The sequence below is a fragment of the Clupea harengus genome, chromosome 16, assembly GCF_900700415.2.
Source record: "Clupea harengus chromosome 16, Ch_v2.0.2, whole genome shotgun sequence".
Lineage (NCBI taxonomy): Eukaryota > Metazoa > Chordata > Actinopteri > Clupeiformes > Clupeidae > Clupea > Clupea harengus.
In genome coordinates, this window is record NC_045167.1 from 23,766,681 (window position 1) to 23,784,728 (window position 18,048).

Here is an 18,048-nt window from a genome sequence, read left to right on the forward strand (position 1 = left end):
AGCCTGATAGACGCAGCACATTCTCTACACATAACCCATCGGCTCCTGTAATACGCATAATCTTGAGCTTGACAGGAAGACTAGAGGCAACGAGCAGCAGGGCGGCCATGAACCTGGAACAGTTTTATGTCACAGTTGGAATAGTTCCTGTCTGTATTGATTAATCAAATCAAATGACATGACTAAAAGCAACAGGGGGACATTTGTAATGAAAAAATACAAAGTGTATGCTTTATTTTACACTAAGAGTTGAAATGAAGATGTAAGTCACAAGGATGTTATTACAGTGTTATGTAAAATCAATGTCTAATGTAGGTCATATGTGAATTCAAGGTCAATTGCTATAAATGTTAAGATGACTAAATTATGATTGCTAAATGTCAGAGTTATATGGTAAATAATGAAGTGTACATCAAGCGATGCAGACAACTTCTGTACTAGCAGCCAAATATATTTTATACTCGCTATACTATAGCATTTGGCTTTAGGTCAAGACAATACTGAACATACAACTGTAGTTTGGGGATATCTTTTGCCTATATACAGTCACAAGGAAATGGATGTGTGGACTGGGGAGTGGGCAGTTTTCATTGGCTGGAGTGTGCGTGTTTGATGTGGTCTGTAAATGGGATGGCTTAGGTCTGGGGTACTTCCATTTCCACTTCAAACGGGGCTAAGTCATTTCACCAGTCTGTCAGAGATGCAATGAAGAGGAGAGAGAGAGAGAGAGAGAGAGAGAAAGAGAGAGAGAGATGGCATTCTTATTGAATGGTATGCTGTCCGGAACCACCCCCAAGTCAATGATTTACCCTCATTTGGAGAAGATCACAAAATAAGTTCATGTTAACAACCGCACGATAACTCTGCTGAGGGGGGGGCCCCTCTCTGAGGCTGCCATAAATCTTCAGTGATTGTATCTTCCAGAGAAGTCCTCTCAAAGGGAGAAACAGCAGTGGACAGTGTACAGGCGAGGGCCAGCGTTTGAAAATGATAAGTTCCAGATGGGTAGTTTTTTACACACACACACACACACACACACACACACACACACACACACACAAACACACATACCCTACACACGCGCGCACAGACCACAAAGGGTTACTCTGAGGTGTTTACACCGTGGAAGTCTTCTACTGAAAGACCACAGGGTGTCTGTTTCACTGCTGGTGTTGTGTAATCAATAGAAGCCATTCAGTGAGTACCACAGCAACACTCCAGATCAAGGTCCTTGGCAAAGCTAATTGGCTGGAGTCTGTTTGCTATCAGACTTACATTTCTTCAGCTTAATTACCTCAGAGACGGACTCGAGAGTAATGACCGCTCTGCAGTTGCCAGATCCGCTCAGGGGATAGAAGTTCAATATTTTCACAGTGGCCCCAGGGTGTTAAAAAAAAAAGGAGAAGCCATTTATCAACCCCTGTGGCTTCGGAGTGGGATAAAATCCCATTGATTTGTGAATCAGCTCAGTCCTGCTCGAGGATCCGTTCTTGCTGATAACACACTGGAGCTCAATACATGGGCGTTCGTTTTCTACGGGAAGCGATGCGATGCCATTGGGTGAAATTCGCTGTCGCAACGACGCACGCGTTCACAAATCTGTGGTCTTGATTTCAAAGTATGCATCTTCATAAATATATTCAACCGAATGAGGAGTTCTTTAATTCCTAATCAGATAGTACTGACCTCTTTTGCCCAACCTGTTCTCCCTCCACTTTGAAAATAGGCCTATAATGGGTTCCCTGAAATGACTTTCTGATGAGGGTAGATAAAACATGTATCGTTCAATAGTGGCAATGTCTCTAGTTTAAATTGCACACAAGACTCTGAAGCCACTACTGTGCTGGGGTTTGATTCATTTGATTTCATTGCCATTGCCTTTAGCATTTCATTGTCCAGAACCAGAACCAGAACAGGAACCAGAACCAGAACAGGAACCAGAACAGGAACCAGAACCAATAGATGCCATTTACACTTTATTAGAGAAAAAGCTTTTCCTTGTCACAATTATGACTTCCAAAGAACAATGCAATAATTGATGCAGCTTGCATTTCAACACAAAATGGATGTGTAAAAAAAAAAAAAAAAAAATCGATTATGAACTTTTCTGAATCGAGAGAATCGTTCTAGAGAGAATCGAGAGAAATCGAAGAATCGATTTTTTTTCCCACCCCTACCATTTACACTGAATACTTTCCTGACAAACTGAAGTGTCCCTGCCTTTCTATAACATGATATACAGGGCATAGCATGCTGCTGGTCGCAGTAATATATCAGATTAGGATATTGTCTGTGTGCTTAATATTTACCACAGCAGTACAGTTCATGCACCACGTTCATAATAACCTTCATCCAATATAATTCTACAGAATGTATCATTTTGTATGATTCATGATATATGATACATTCATGATAACATCTAACTTTGGATTCTGACCTCTTCAGAAAAGTTAAACACTATAAAATGTATTCAATTGACCAACTGATTGACCAAGAGATATAACTGTATATCTGTTTACTGAGAACTGTAACAATAACTGATAGTTGATAGGCTTTAACATCAGCATGGAGACAAGAGTTTATGACCAATCTTCTTCTTCTTCTCTCTCTCTTTCTCTCTCTCTCTCTCTCTCTCTCTCTCTCTCTCTCTCTCTCTCATGAAACCCCAGGAGAGCTATTCTAAGAGCTTCTGTTATTGCAACTCTGCTTACATAACTACCTTTTTCATTAAAGAGGGACGCAGGGAAGGAAACAGCGAGTGTGGTGGAGCCCCGTTCAGCTGTCTGCTGTGTGCTTGTGTGTGTGTGTGTGTGTGTGTGTGCTTGCTGTTGACCCCTCACTCCAGGGGTCAGCGCCACATCTCTCAAGCTCATAGAGCTCTTCCTGTGCGAGGAAAGAGAGGCTTTTACTGAGACGCACTATTGCTGTAAACGCTCCGAAATGTGAAAGCCGTGGAGGTTTTTTTTTTTCCTTCACACTGGCAGATTGCTTCTCAGGAGAGGCAATCTGTCAGACTTGCAAGCCTTGAGGTCTTGTTTCGGAGGTAAGTTCAGGTGATGAAAGCTAGCGGTGTCAACCCCGTGTTCAATGAAAGAGAATTCGGGTGGAGGGGAAGATGAGAAAATGGGCTCCTTTGGGCGATGACTCATGTCGAACAAGTCTCAAAAGCACAAGAAAAAAAAAGACGAATTATCTGAAGGTGCTGAAATCGTTGGAGGCAGAGGCAGATTGTGAGTCACGCTTCGTTGGAGTTCACATCAAGAGAATATTGGTGGAGAAAAGGACACATTCGAAGTCCAAGCCAAGGGAAACAAACTAAACAAAGAAACAAACAAAGCATGCAAGGCACAAATGGGAATCCATTAAGTCTGTTTATATGCACAGAATATTTACACGGGTGGCCAACAGAGTCGTCCGGATTTGATCGTCACGGCAATCACATCGTCGAGTGAAATGATTGAGTAGTTATCTGACAAATGCAATTACTGAAAGTTAGTTGAAAGTGATAAAAGGAAGAAAGAAGAAGATTCGTTCAGAGGATTAGTGTGTGTGTGTGTGTGTGTGTGTGTGTGTGTGTGTCTACCCATAACATCAATTTCTAAACTCCTTTAAGACTTCAGTGAATTCAGTGGAAGACATTGAGAGGGGATGTGGGGTTAAACGAAAAGTGTCAAATGGCTACCAGTGGAATAGAATGGCTTTTTCTTTATTTCTCTCTCTCTCTCTCTCTCTCTCTCTCTCTTTCGGCCCAGAGCTAATTATAAAGAAAAACAGAGCAAGCTGAGATAGATGTTCTTTTTCTCTGCCTTTGAGAAAAAAACAGCAGAGCAATTTCCCCTATTGTCCCCTTTCAGGGCTGGCTACAGTGAGGTCTGATGGAGGGGAAACAGATCTCCTCCGGGGCTCAGGCCGGCAATTCTGACCCATTTGGAGTCACTCAGGCACATGACAGCCTCCCGGGAGAGCTGGTCGGGAGATGGATGACTGTGCCAAGATCCGACACACAACGCAATGCTCCGCCAGCAATGAATTAACGTTACAACAGCGGCAAGGCAAGGCAAGGCAAGGCAAGGCAAGGCAAGGCAAGGCAGGGAACCATTTCGGATCACAGTGTTCCTGCATTCCGGTGTCATTTTAGTCATGTGTATTGTAAAAATAGTAATAAGGAACATATTTTTTCCTCTACAAAAATACTAAAAAGGAACATATTTTTTTCCTTTACAAATGACTCCATCATTATTATTTATTAGGTTATTGCATACCTTGACCTTCGAGCTTTGCTGTGAGCGAGGTACATTATGGCACGTACTTGCAATAAATTTGGGGCAGGAAAGTGGCCGGTTGAAGTTGGACTGCAAGCTGTTGCTCAGCCGCTCCGTCTTCTCATGTGGTCGATGTACACGACAGATTAGAGCGCATCAGTGAGACGAAACCTTGAAATGTAACAAATGCGGTTTGACACTTTGGTCCGGGCCCCAGGGTGCGCGGGGTTAAAGTGGCGGGACCGCGGCCTACGGCTGGCTGCACAGTAGCAGAAACGCACCGCATCCCCATTAGTCTGCGCACTTTTGGACAGCGGGGGCTACGAGAGGGCCCAAGTTAGAGTGCAAAAGGCCTGGCAGACTGATTAATGACCTTTCCCCGAAAAAAAGGGGTTAGAGCACCCCTTGTTCTGGTCTACTAATGAGGGTAGTGCTGCCCTGTCAGCAGCAGGGATTATGAAAATACAAAAAAAAACCTGCAAACTTAAAAAAAAAAAAAAAATGAAATCCCCAGCGCTGATCACTCGTTAAGTTCCAGGGGGTAGTGGCAGCATCGGTATTCCCAGCTCCGAGCACGCGAGCCTGTCTACGGCCCCCTCTTAATTGGATTATGTGCTGTTGCATTTGGAGTGTATAATGGCATAATTAATCGCCGTGGAGACGCAGTGGGAACGCGGGGGCTAGTTAACGATAAGACGAACGGAGACAGAGGCTGCCAGAACTTCTGTGTTTTTTTTTAGGAGTCGTGGAGCGCGTCGGCACGGTTGTGAGGGGTTATTAACGAGTCTCCAAGCGAGGAAGCAGAGGATGATGGGAAAGAGTGAAAGTCAGGATTCCTGCCACAGGTTGAGATGTTAACGAGAAGGAAATGAAATCAATGAGCACTTATGTCAGGGGGGGCGAAGGGTTGAAGGGAGCAGTGTACACACACACACACACACTCACACACTCACACACACACACACACACACACACACACACACACACACACACACACACACACACACACACTCAACCTTGATCTCCAGACTGACAGCTTCTAGTGTTTCTGATGGATCTATTGAAAGCAATGACACCTGACTGCAATTCCCCACTGGCTGTCCCGTGTTCGATCCTCGCTGAAACTGAAAAGACCTCAGAAGTCCTTTACCAGAACGATCCTGTGAAGGTTCTGGGGGAAATGTTTCGAGCTGCTTGACTGTATTCATCATCACCACCCTTATTGGGGAGATTTAACAGTACCGCTGAACTTGTGGCCTCGTGGGTGATGCCAGAAAGCGGGGCCGTTAAAAGCTAGCGTAACATTGTCGGTGCCGTATGGAGCAGCTGAATATAAAGCACTGTTGACAGCTGAAATTGAAAGCGTATCTGGCCTGTGATATACGGGATTAATCATAGATTGCACTGAGTCAGGCGGCAAGGTTGTTTCCACTGGCCCCAGTGACTGAACAAGGGCCACGGGGGGTCACAGGAAATGGGATTTCTATGTGGCAGTGGGAGAGGTCAGTGTTTCAATAAGGCCCGTGGTGGAGGAGGTTTATTGTTCTGGGACTAAAGACCGTGTTCTAGGCGGTTCCTCTGCGCATCGGAGAACTCCTTCTCCATTATCAGACTCAATCCTTCTGTTTTCACTGCGGACCCCTCTGTTGCCTCGAGCCCCTTCTGATTGATCGATCACAAGATAACGAGTTGCTGGCAGCCTCTCAAGTATCAGTCGTAATAACAGTTGGGAAGACTCATCATGGAAGATGATTGCATTGCATTGAGGCGAGCTGTGTGTTTGGTCATTTACATGCTGCGAGGTAAATTAATATCCGTGTGAAATGAATGAACAGCTTTTCGGGGTCCTGATTATATTTCCCTAATTGAACATCAATGTTTATCCTTGACGGCAAAGTTGTTGGTTAAATGAGGTCATATTTGTGTTCACTGGTGTCGGGGGTGTTGAAATGATTATTTATTTAGCCCCGCAGCCAGCATTCTTTGTCTTAATTACAGCCTGAATTGCAGACATAATGTTTGTTCATGCCTCGTACAGTATGTCTTTAGAGTGGCAACTGATTTTTGACACAGTTGTGTTTTTTCGCTCAAGGCTTTGGGAATACTGTTTTTTAACGTTCTTTCTCCTTCTCTCCCTTTCCTACTCTCTCTTCCTCTCTCTCTCTCTGCAGCACTTGTGGTGAGGTTCCTGACGAAACGCTTCATCTGGGAGTACGACCCTACACTTGGTAAGCCACACCATGCCCACAAACTCTCTCTCACACACACACACACACACACACAAAAACACACACTATGTGCCCTGTTTTCCTTCAGGCTGGATAAAAGGTGAGAGGAAGTGTATCCCTTCCAGCGCACCAGGCCTCTTACCAAAAACTGAAACCGTTGACCCACTTGACCCACTGCTTCCACTGGACCCGTCTCTCAAAGGGTTGTTAGTTTGTCACCTCCATAAAAACCTCCGCCACGGAGCAAAGGATACAGATGCATCAGCACCACATCGCGTGGCTGGCTGCTTCACGTCGGCCCGTGTTGGCTCTCGACGCAGTGTTATTCTCGCCCGCTCCCCTCATCACACCACGCCATGGCTTTTCCTCGTTGTGACCGGCATCCATGTTCCCCTCTGTCACAGAGATCAGTGACCCTGTGGGCTCCTCTATGGTCTCAGATGAGTGTGAGTGCTATTTCCTTGAAGGAGCAGTCCGCAGTTCTAATACAATACACTTTTTGTCAAATTCAGCTAATGGCGTGACACGGTTCTCTAGCTGCCTGGTCAGTGGGTGTTCTCCAGGGTTCATACACAGTCCTGGCTCTGTACATGGGAAATAAACACAGCGGCTCAGAGCAGGCTTTCCACTAGGATTGTTTCTTGCCGACCCCGTGTCCCGAAAATAGGAAATTTACCGGCACATGTTTCAATATCAATCTATGTTATAAACACAGATACATATAATGTAGCCTATATAATGTATACCTAGATTGACAAAAGAATGACAACGACATCATCAGTTTGACTGTTAATAAGATGTCATCGTTTGGATGGTGAGCAACTAAATTCAACATGAATAGATATTGTCCAAATCCAACCAATCTATAATGGAGGCTGCAGCTGCAACTGGAACTTCGCAGTATGATCGTGCTTGACAACACTTTATTATAATTTAATGCAATCAAAAAACGTCCAACTGTCCTGCTTAGCAACCATAGACATGAAACTAAAAAACTAAAGATGAGGGAAAAAAATATTTTCAGGCATTCTAATACAGAAATGACTAGCTATATCGCTGTGAAGCCCTATTTCTCGCATAACCTATGCTGCAAAGTTATAGCCTACAACCTCACAAGATTATTATCAAACCAATAGCACCACGAGACGAGATAACTCATGTAAATCAACAAAACGTTGAAATGGAACAATTTGATTAGCTAATCACCATGATGAGTATGATAATCAAAATGAGATGTTCTATTCATTGCTACTACTGCAGACATAGTGAAGGCTTTGGAGGGCGGAGCTCAGACTGAATGAAGGGGGTATGAAACACGATTTGATCAAATCCACTTTCTCCCCACACTGTCAAATGGAAGTAGTAGCAGTTGGATTTTGTGACTCACAGTAATCACTGAAATAAGGTAATAACAATTAGATATAGTTCCGTTATTTGCTTTGGTTAAAATACAGATGTTCTGTTTAAGGATGTGTATGAGCGTTTTTACGGGACATTTTGTACGGGCAAGTTTTTAATTTATCGTTTTTTAAATAAATTGTACCAGGCAAAACCAGATAATTACTGGCTAATGGAAACCCTGGCTCAGGGTGAGCCATAACACATTCTAGCCAACCAACACATCGCTTCAGGAACATGGATGGGTGTGCTGTCATTTGATTGACTGTTGGGCTCAAATATAAACAACCTTTTGCCAGAATCACAGACTGTGCCTTTAAGAGATGGTGGGGTGAGATAGAATGCCTGAGGGGTAGGGGTTAATGGGTAGGGGCTTGTTCGCGGCGATCTAGTGTACCGGCCTGATGTGTTTTTGGCTATTAAAGGTGTGTCCGGGGTGGAATGTGAGTCCTAATCCTATGGGAATTTGTACTGAGGCATCTTCAAAGGACTCGGACCAGACCCACAAAGTGAGGGAGCGTGGGAGATTAATTGACCAATCACGCTGCATCTCTGAGTCTGAGACATTGGTTAAATCATTCAGCATATTTTAGAGTGACACGTTTAGAATTGTACCCTGTAATTATACACTAAAATAATATTTTTTGTGTGATGATTTACCTCACGGTGCTAAAGGATGACTTGCAGCTTAACATACCATACGACATAGTGCCATAATTCAAATAGAATGCCAAGTTAATGCATAGAATTAGTACATATTTCTTGAAGATCACATCAGATTTCTTGCAGATAAACTCAGTGGATTGGATTTTTAGTAGATTTAGTAGGCCAATCATCAGAAAACATTTTCATGAATAGACCCCCCACTCTTCGAGAGGCAAGGCAAGTTTATTTATACAGCATAATATATATTTCATGCACAGAGGCAATTCATAGTGCTTTACATAAATACAAGCAAAAGGAACAACCCAAGAAAAACTAAAGGCAAAATTCAAAATAATAAAGGACAAAAATTGAAAAATAAAACTAAATTAAAAGAAAGTACAAAGTACATAAAATAGAAAAAAAACATAGTGCAAGTAGTCCTGACTGTTTGTTTCTCTTCATTGTTTTTTTATTTCCTGTCAAAGGATGATTCTTCTCCTACCATAATCCTTTCAACAGACAGCCAAACCATGGATGCTTTAGTGACAGTTAAGTGATTCTCACAAGCCAAGTCGGAGACGGCTCTGTGTAACCTGGGTTCCGCCGACTCTGGGGGGAATATTGAGTTACGGCAGAGGACAGACTCATCTCCGCCGCTGGTGGTGTGGGCCTGGAGGCAATTTAATCATGTTTTTAGAGGATGCGGTATAAATACATACGTTGCCATGTGACTGGAGCGTGAGGCCGAGGTGATTTAATAACTTGGCCAGCCACAGGGATGTCTGTGGAGGGCCTGTACAGAGAGACAGCGCAGGGATGTCTGTGGAGCGCCTGTACAGAGAGACAGCGCAGGCCTCTGCCTCAATAAATAAATTAGGTTGAAATGAGAGGAGTGTGGTGCAGGAATACAGAACTATATTGAGTGATGGTTTGATTCAATTTAATTTGTTTCGATGACCAAAGCTCACGGACCGGTGCAAGGTTCAAGCTGCTTTTTATTGTAGCAACCAGACTTGTTGCTGTGTATTTACCCAAGAAATACTTAAGACAATGTTGAGCTAATTACATCTAGGCACGTCTATCATAACATGGACCTCCTTTACCTGGTGGTAAAAACAGAGTTGGTACATAGAGCTTGTGATCATTGTAGCCATTAACTAACAACTTGCCATTAACTAACTAATAATTGATTCTAATATTGTGTGCTTGTCCACATATAGACTTTGTGTCTACTCCTGATATAACACGTATTTAATACATAAAACTAGGTTTGTGTTTAGATTTCGGTTAGGTTCAATCTTCCCCTTTACTGAAGTCAAACTTAGCCTAAATCTAACCACAAACCTAGTTTTATGTATTTAGAAGTGTTATAACAAGAATATACTATATGAGTCTATATGAGATCTCTTCATATATGAAACAGTGTAAAACTAGGCTACAAAGTGTTTTCTTACATACTCCAGAGAATTAGGTCTGTGAATTAGGAGAGCTGAATTTCCTCCTTTTTGAAGCTGGTGTTAACAGCAGCAGCTTTGACACAAAACAGACTTAAAATGGTGGCATGACCTTCGCTTGTCATTAACAGCCAACCTTTGGTTTTATGGGAAGAAGGGTGCATTGTTACATTCATCACCACAACCCCCCCCCCCCCCCCCCCCCCCCCCCCCCCACACACACACACACACACACACACACACACACACACAAGGCACTCAGACACTCATCTGCATAGCCTCTTATTTCCATAGTAACCAGGTTTGGAATCTGTAAAAACACAGACAGCCTTAGTGATGTTTGACTTATTGTGGTCGACTCATTAGGGCCCATAGTCCACAGCTGGCCTCACTGGGGCTCACATCATGCTGTTAGGACAGAAAAGGCAGAGAATATGGCACCCAATGTGACTCATTAACAACAAACATTGGTGCTGGAATGCCGACAGAATGCTGCCTGATACTGATGTGATGGGGCTACTTTAAAGTGCTAATTCTGTCCCACTAAGGGCTGCCCAGTAGCTTGAGTCCACATTTCTGTCCGTTCAAAACCTAATCTAATTGAATCCCGAGAAGGCCTCTCTGAAGGCATCTGTTAAGGAGAAAGAGGGAAAGCCATTACGATCGGGACTGGTTTTTGTTCGAAGGGGGAACTGATTTTGAAGAAGTAGGCGTTTGTTGGGGGCAGAGGATAGTTTGTGATCAGATGAGGAGAATGAATGGAACACTGCCTTATTTCGGCTGCTGGAGGGGGAGATGTTTGGAATGAAAGGTGACGAGAGAACTTTCTCTGGGGTCTGACAGGTCAGGTATGTAATAACAAGGGAATTGCATGAGAATCGGAGAGAACGAACGCAGCAGTGAAATATGGGCTGCCCAGAAAATTACAGGTCTTCAGACAGCAAATACCAAAAGCGTGGAGGTATGCACTGTACTCTGGGCTATTAAATCATTTTCGTTCTCAGCAACCTTTCCGAATATGTCAAATTTTTGCACACCATTTCAGAAGACATAGTGGTCATGAGTAGTTAGAGGGGAGGTTCACGCTGAAAACAACAGGTGTTCCTAATACATTTCTGTAGGGTGCAAGTAATACTATCTGTGTCCTCTGAGAACCTTTTCAGTGATTGAGAACTACAGTCTTTCACCACAGACCAACCAATGCCATCTTGCAGGTCACAGCACACAGAGGTATGTCTGGGATTGTAAGAGGGCCAAGTTGGAGTTGATATACGTGGAGAACACCAGGCGGTTTTTCAGCGAGAAGGATGTCCTTTTAAAGGTAGCAGATGCTCTGAGACATTGGCTGTGCCAGGGCCGGCGTTAATGAACAGCTTTGAGAGGAGTCACCCTGCGGAATGCTGCCGATCCCTGCGTAGATCGACTTATCCAATAAGCAGAGCAAAAATAGGATGCTTTTTCACCTTCTGGAATCTATGGAAGGAAACTATGCCACCGCCTCACACTGTGAAGGCCCCCCAGACACACACACACACACACACCAACCTTCTCATTCATTTTATGAGGTGTTTACACAGATGTGTGTTTATGGGAGGACGACTGGGGTAAATAGCAGCGCCTCGAGGGCAAAGCCACACAGGGTTAGAGTGATTGTTCACACCTGCACTCCAAGGCAGTCAGAGCCCTTTCACCTTACCCCTGCCCTGAGCTCCCCCAGGGCCGGGATCCTCAGTGCACTGCCCGGAACTGAAGGCTAATTCACCTGAACTAGAGGCTAACTCACCTGAACTAGAGGCTAATTTACAAGGTGAAGGTCCAGGTGGGCTTCACACCTTAAGCACATAAAACATTCAGGCTTTCCCATTAATTCTCAGCTAATGACCCTTGCCCTTTCCTGTTCCACTGTTTCCTGTTCCCAGAGTCAACCTATCGCCATCAGGCAAATATCGACGATGAGGTCGTCTCCATGGAGATTCTGGACACAGCAGGACAGGTAAACAAAAAGCCTCAAGAAATTCCAATGACTGTGTTTTGAAAGAATCTCCACCGTTCCCCAGTTTTCCTTCTGTTTTGGTTTTCTTTTAGAAGCGTCTCTCAATGTGATCTGAGGTTATTCAAATAAATGTCCTCAGAAAGCATACAGTATGTATGAGCGATATCTGTAGATTTAGGCACAAATGAAAACCCCTCTCAATGACTTGGAGGTGAGATACACATTCTTATCAGTCATTACCTCAGACCTAATGGTGAACATTAAAACCTACATGAATACCACAGCTAAGGATCAGCAGAGGGCAAATTCACAAAGTGTGGAGAAGCACAACAAACTCCCTTGCAGTCCCTCCTTTTTGAGGACGTGTTGTTTTTTTATTTTGTATTGGGCTGCCGGTCTTTGCGACACCTCCAGCCAAGTCATCCCTCTTTCATTACAGCGAAGGCTATTTCGAGCGCTCTGCTTTGGTGAGGAATCGAGTGGTTCCAGACACGTCTGTCAAAACACTAGCCTCTCAGGTTTCCATGAAGTGTTGAGAGACAGAGAGAGAAGAGAGAAAGGGAGGGAGATACTGTGCTAAGACCTCAGAACAGAGTCAATGCCTTTGACGCTGAAGCAGCTTTTACAAGCCAATAAATACCAAGTTCAAACACTCTGCTTATCTGGGTGCTGTAAAAATGTCTGTCTTCTCCAGTCATCAGTCACCCGGCTCAGTTATTTTTACTCCCAGCCCTTCGGCTGCCAGCGACAGTGAGGTCAAAGCCTGGTTGGCTCCTTTGTTCTGACCCAGGTCTCTGGATCTCAGGAGAGCAAACTGCAACTGAATAAGCTGCAGATGCTCGTGGAGCAATTTAGTTCAGCTCCAAGAACCTTCAGTGGAACCATCATAAAAGAGGGGCTTTTCCCTTTGCTTGCCTGCTTGGTCCAATACATTTAGGATCTGTGAATAGTCTCTAAATTAGGGGTTCTTTGCTTGTTTCCTTTTGTGCACTGGCACAATGTTATATGGATCTGGCAGATGGACCTGGCAAGTTTGGTCAGAACTGGGCTTTGGTGGCATCTGGTGCACAACTGATTTTCATTAAAGGGGACGGCCTCATGTTTTCCAGCAGGAAGTGAGGATTCTTGGTTTTGTGGTAATTATTCCAATAGCCTAGCTTGTAAGACACGATACAAGCTCCTTGTCTCATTCCGGATACTTCCATCAGTACGCATGTATGTATTTGTGTAAACGTCCATAGGGTAGTGCTGTCTCAAATTGAATACGAATACATTGTGCTCTTAAAGGAAATGACAATTGCAACATCAAGGCAACGTCATCTGACCGCTGTTGAAAAAAAACGGTTAGTGGTCTCTCCCCTTCCGCTACGTAGCCAAGATGGCAACCATTGAGGGTGTAAAGTGTCCAGCGTTTCACTTTCAACTTTTTTACCATTATGAGTAACCCATCCGGGTACCTGGTATGGTGCACTGCACTATGCTATTACTGTCAGTGTGAACACATTTACGCAAGTGTGAGTACGGAAGAACACAAAATGAGACATAGTCAAGGAAATCTTTTGGTTTTGTTTAGATTTTGAATTTGGTACTGCTGAATTTGGTATTGCTGAATTTGGTATTCCTAAATGTGGTACTGCTGAATTTGTTATTGCTGAATTTGGTATACCTGAATTTGGTTTGGCTGAATTTGGTATTCCTCAATTTGGTACTGCTGAATTTGTTATTGCTGAATTTGGTATACCTGAATTTGGTACTGCTGAATTTGGTATGGCTGAATTTGGTATACCTGAATTTGGTTTGGCTGAATTTGGTATTCCTGAATTTGGTATTCCTGAATTTGGTACTGCTGAATTTGGTACTGCTGAATTTGGTATTGCTGACTTTGGTATTCCTGAATTTGGTATGGCTGAATTTGGTATTCCTGAATTTGGTATTGCTGAATTCTACTTTCAATTGTTTTAATTTTTTTTGCAGCAGGGGGTTCATTGTTCTGTTGCTCTCTCCCTTAGGAGGACACGTTGCAGAAGGAAGGACACATGCGCTGGGGCGACGGCTTCGTCATCGTCTACGACATCACTGACCGCGGCAGCTTTGAGGAAGTGGCCCCGCTCCGGGGCCTCCTGGAGGAGGTGAAGAAGCCCAAGAACGTGCCGCTGGTTCTCGTGGGCAACAAGGCCGACCTGGAGCACGCGCGGCAGGTGGGCACCGAGGAGGGTGAGCGGCTGGCTGCCGAGATGGCGTGCGCCTTCTACGAGTGCTCGGCGTGCGCCGACGAGGGCGGCTGTGTGGCCGAGGCGTTCCACGAGCTGTGCCGCGAGGTGCGGCGGCGGCGTGCCGTCCAGGGCAAGGCACGTCGCCGTAGCTCCACCACGCACGTCAAACAGGCCATCAACAAGATGCTCACCAAGATCAGCAGCTAGAGGCCGAGACGCTGCTAGGAGAAGAACGGAAGATGAACAAGACAAAAAAATAAAGACGATATGCCACTATAACATTAGTATGTAAAAAAGAATGACTGAATTTGATTGAATGGACGCTGTTTTTATATATATACATATATGTTATGGTTATATTTCTCTTATCTGGGCTGGGTAGCCTTTACTGGAGAGCAGTGTCATGCAGGAACACAACACTTACATCGGCTGCATAGATGGCAGTGGAACACATATTCTGTTGTTTTTTTCCATGCTAAAAATGACATGGTTCTGGAAGACTCTAGACTAGAACATTCTTGGAAGTGTTTTGAGGTGGTAATCATTGAACAGCTTTGAGGAACCCTGGGAGTTCTTAATTTAGGACCGGAAGGCTTTCACACAAACACACAAGTTTATCCGTATGAAGGGGCAGACTTTTCATGCTGTTAAGCTCTTTAATCCTATTCTCATGGTCTGCTCTACAGTGAATTTGAGACAACAGACTTAAACGTTACTGGCATTGGCTTCAGCAAAGTTTGGTGGGGAATGTTTTGATATGATCCGGGCCCCCTGTTTGTGTATTTACAGTCAGAGCAGAGCAACATTGAAGGATTCGTTGAAAAGAGTTATCGTCTAAGACCACTATGCAGCCGGCAGTCTTTTTCAGCCCCATAGCACATGGCTGACCCCCGCGAGCTCTGAGGCTGCTCGTCAAATAAACCATCATTTGCCCACACAGACACGGCCTACACTCTGACAACAAACAATCAACATTCTCCCCCCCCCCCCGAAAAAAGCGCACTGGAACCCTTCTATGTCTTTACTCCCTAGTAGGCCAGAGATATAATCTGTTTCAAGGAAGCGGACCAAAAAAAAAAGAAAAACTCGGAGGATGTGGTCAAACAGTCCCCCCAGCGCGTTATTCCCTACTATCTAATCACTCTTGTTTCTTTCCGAGGGAGTTTCTTCCTGGGTTTTCACATTTCCCCAAGCCATCCTTCAGTCCAGCAACATCCTGAGTGGATGGGCCGTCGTAATTGTAATGTATGTATGTATAATACTGCCTTAACATCTGATGGTGAATGGTTTGTTTTTCTTTCGTCCGGAAGTATTCCTTATGACTCCGTGCAATAAGGGCAGAATCAGCAGTTCGTAGACATGCCTGTATTTAATGCCAAGCTGTTTCATCTCTGAATTATACCGTGTTGTGTCCCTTAAATCTAGATAATGATTTTGAGTCAGGGAAATACTTGGACTTTTTTTTTCCTGCTGTGCAATTGTAATGAAAGATCGTTTAAATATATGTATAAATGTTATTATTAAAAGACAGAAACAGACAGCGCTAATCTTTTCATTGACTCTCCCTAATTAAAAATGAATGTGGCCAGTCATGATATCAGATTGACTCCTCATAACAAAACAACAGCAAATGCCATTCACTCAGTGAGGTTTGTAGGCAACAAAATCTGTTCTTTGTTGTACTTGTAGTTCTCTTACTGTGTATCCTGAGCTCAGAGAACATACATGCAGGTCCTATGAGCAGGTGTGACACCCTCAAATAACACGTCAATTCCTGGGGCGGTAGAGATCTCTGTCCACAGTATGTAAGGACACCGTAAAGACACGTGTTCAGTAAAGGCGTGTTGACGTTTGGTTTGGAAATGCATTTTTCGAATGTATATGTATAGTTAATTTACAGTTAAATCAGTTCACTAACACGTCCATGATGTCTCTCTACACTCTAAACTTATGTGCAAGTATCATGCCTGAGAAGAGGTGCTGGGGGAGAAGTTAATCTACCTACCCCATGTCCGATTTATCAGATGATATTTGGAGATATATCACAAATAAACCCCTTGGGACACAAACTCTTATGAGTTTTATCCATCTTAGGCAGCTTGTGAAATACAGATCTCTTGTAATCCCTGCAAAAGAAAAGAAATATTAATGTTAAGGTCATTGTGCAGAATGGTGGGCACTGAGGTATTTCAACTATTGCCATGGCAACATGCACCCACAGATTCATACATTCACAAAGGACTCCAGAGCCACAAGAACTCTCTGAACATGTAGTGCCTGATGTCATTTCCTGCTGAGGTACCAAATGCCTTTTCCAGTCAAATCCCCCTGACCTTCATGGTCTCATCAACAGTCCAGTTACATTGAGTGTTTATCTCATGCTAATGCGCTCGCACACGCACGCACACCTCCTCACTCCTGTGCACAAAAAAAGAACGTACACAAACACACACAACGAATACCTCAGCAGGCATGAAAAGTGTGTAAACACAAGCACACTGTCACTGTCAGCCACACACAAAATGCATAAATACACACAATCGAACCAACGCGTCAGGCCTTGGGAAGCCTTTGGCCGGCCGTGAAGGTGACTGGATTAGATACAGATGCTACTGCACGGGCAGTGAGCAGGGTAGCACTCTGAGGCTTCAGCTGCTGGATGCTCTCCTCATTACCCCGGCCAATAATCGTTCTCATTTCACACTCCCTTCAAATCCATGGCGCCCGATCGTCAACGGTGACGTCAGCCATGTCCTCCTGCTCTCTTTATTTATCACCGTTCTTTTTTTACTTTTCTCGTTTCTTTTTCCTGCCACTCGAAGCTACGCGCATTTTCTCTTGCCCCTGCGGTGGATGACTTCAAAATGTCACATTTGCATGAAAAGTCAATCAAAGTGAGGGGCTCCTTTCAAAGGCGAGGGACCAATGAAACAGAGGCAAAGTGCTTGTGCTGCTGAAGTGAGCTTCCACGTTGGAGCCGTTTCTTTTCCCCCCCCTCCGCCTAGCAGCGAGACCGCACTCGGGCCATCTCAGCCTGTGGAGAGCTGCTAAAGATTTCTGCAGCTCTGGACCAGTGCACCTCGGGTGCCTTTTCTTCCCAACAGCAAGGGCCAAAGCTGCCTGGAATGGCGAGGGAGAGAGAGAGGGGAGGAATTGAAGTGACCTGCTGGAGTTGTGGGTTGCGTTGTGAAGTAACTCCACAGGCTCGGCTGTGTCCGCCGCGGGTTTCTAGGGCCACGGTAAATGGTGGTGGCAGTGGAGATTGCAGGCACCGGCAGGGCGTTACCGACGACTCCGGGCGGATAATTGCTAGTGCATCTCCGAATATAACCGTCGAAGGGTTACCACAGCGCTCAACATCCCCTCCTTCTGCCCTCTCACAAACAGTAAACTGCATTGCAGTGCACAGCTGGGAAAAATCAACTCCCAAGCGAGCCGTGGGTTAAATATAAATGTATAGACGCAGTGGACTTCATCTCGCAGACATACATGAGCATTAAAAGACACGTTTTAATGGCTTTAACTGATGTTGTCTGAATGGTGTGTTTTGCTCCGAGTGCTTTGAGAAATGGTCCCTTTGCTCAGTCAGCGAGCCCCCAGTAATCCAAAAGGATATTGGACCGCTGGTCGGGAACATGGAGTTCCTGACCCTTATATTAGATTTGGGAGATGAATGAGTTTGTGTTGGAAAAACATTCACACATTCCAGAGCTTCTGTCAGGTACTTTCGTAGGTTGGTGGTACAGAAACAGCCACTGGCCCAAAGGGTGGAACAGCCCTGGTTCTTCTGTTTGGTTTGGCAGAGTGGAGACCATAGAAGGGAGGGCTGGGAAGGGGGTTGACTTACCTACACGA

General features: G+C 44.5%; 1 protein-coding gene across 2 annotated transcripts in view; it reads left to right on the plus strand.

Moving 5' to 3' along the window:
- The window catches only part of rerg (RAS-like, estrogen-regulated, growth inhibitor), a 33,120-nt gene extending 17,387 nt beyond the window's left edge, over window positions 1-15,733 (plus strand). For both annotated transcript variants that reach the window (XM_031582442.2, XM_012838250.3), the window contains exons 3-5: window positions 6,434-6,490; window positions 11,907-11,980; window positions 13,990-15,733. In XM_031582442.2, the coding sequence (XP_031438302.1) occupies window positions 6,434-6,490; window positions 11,907-11,980; window positions 13,990-14,400 (542 nt within the window). In that variant the 3' untranslated portion in view covers window positions 14,401-15,733. The remainder of the gene's footprint in view (window positions 1-6,433; window positions 6,491-11,906; window positions 11,981-13,989) is intronic.
- The last annotated feature ends 2,315 nt before the right edge of the window (window positions 15,734-18,048 follow it).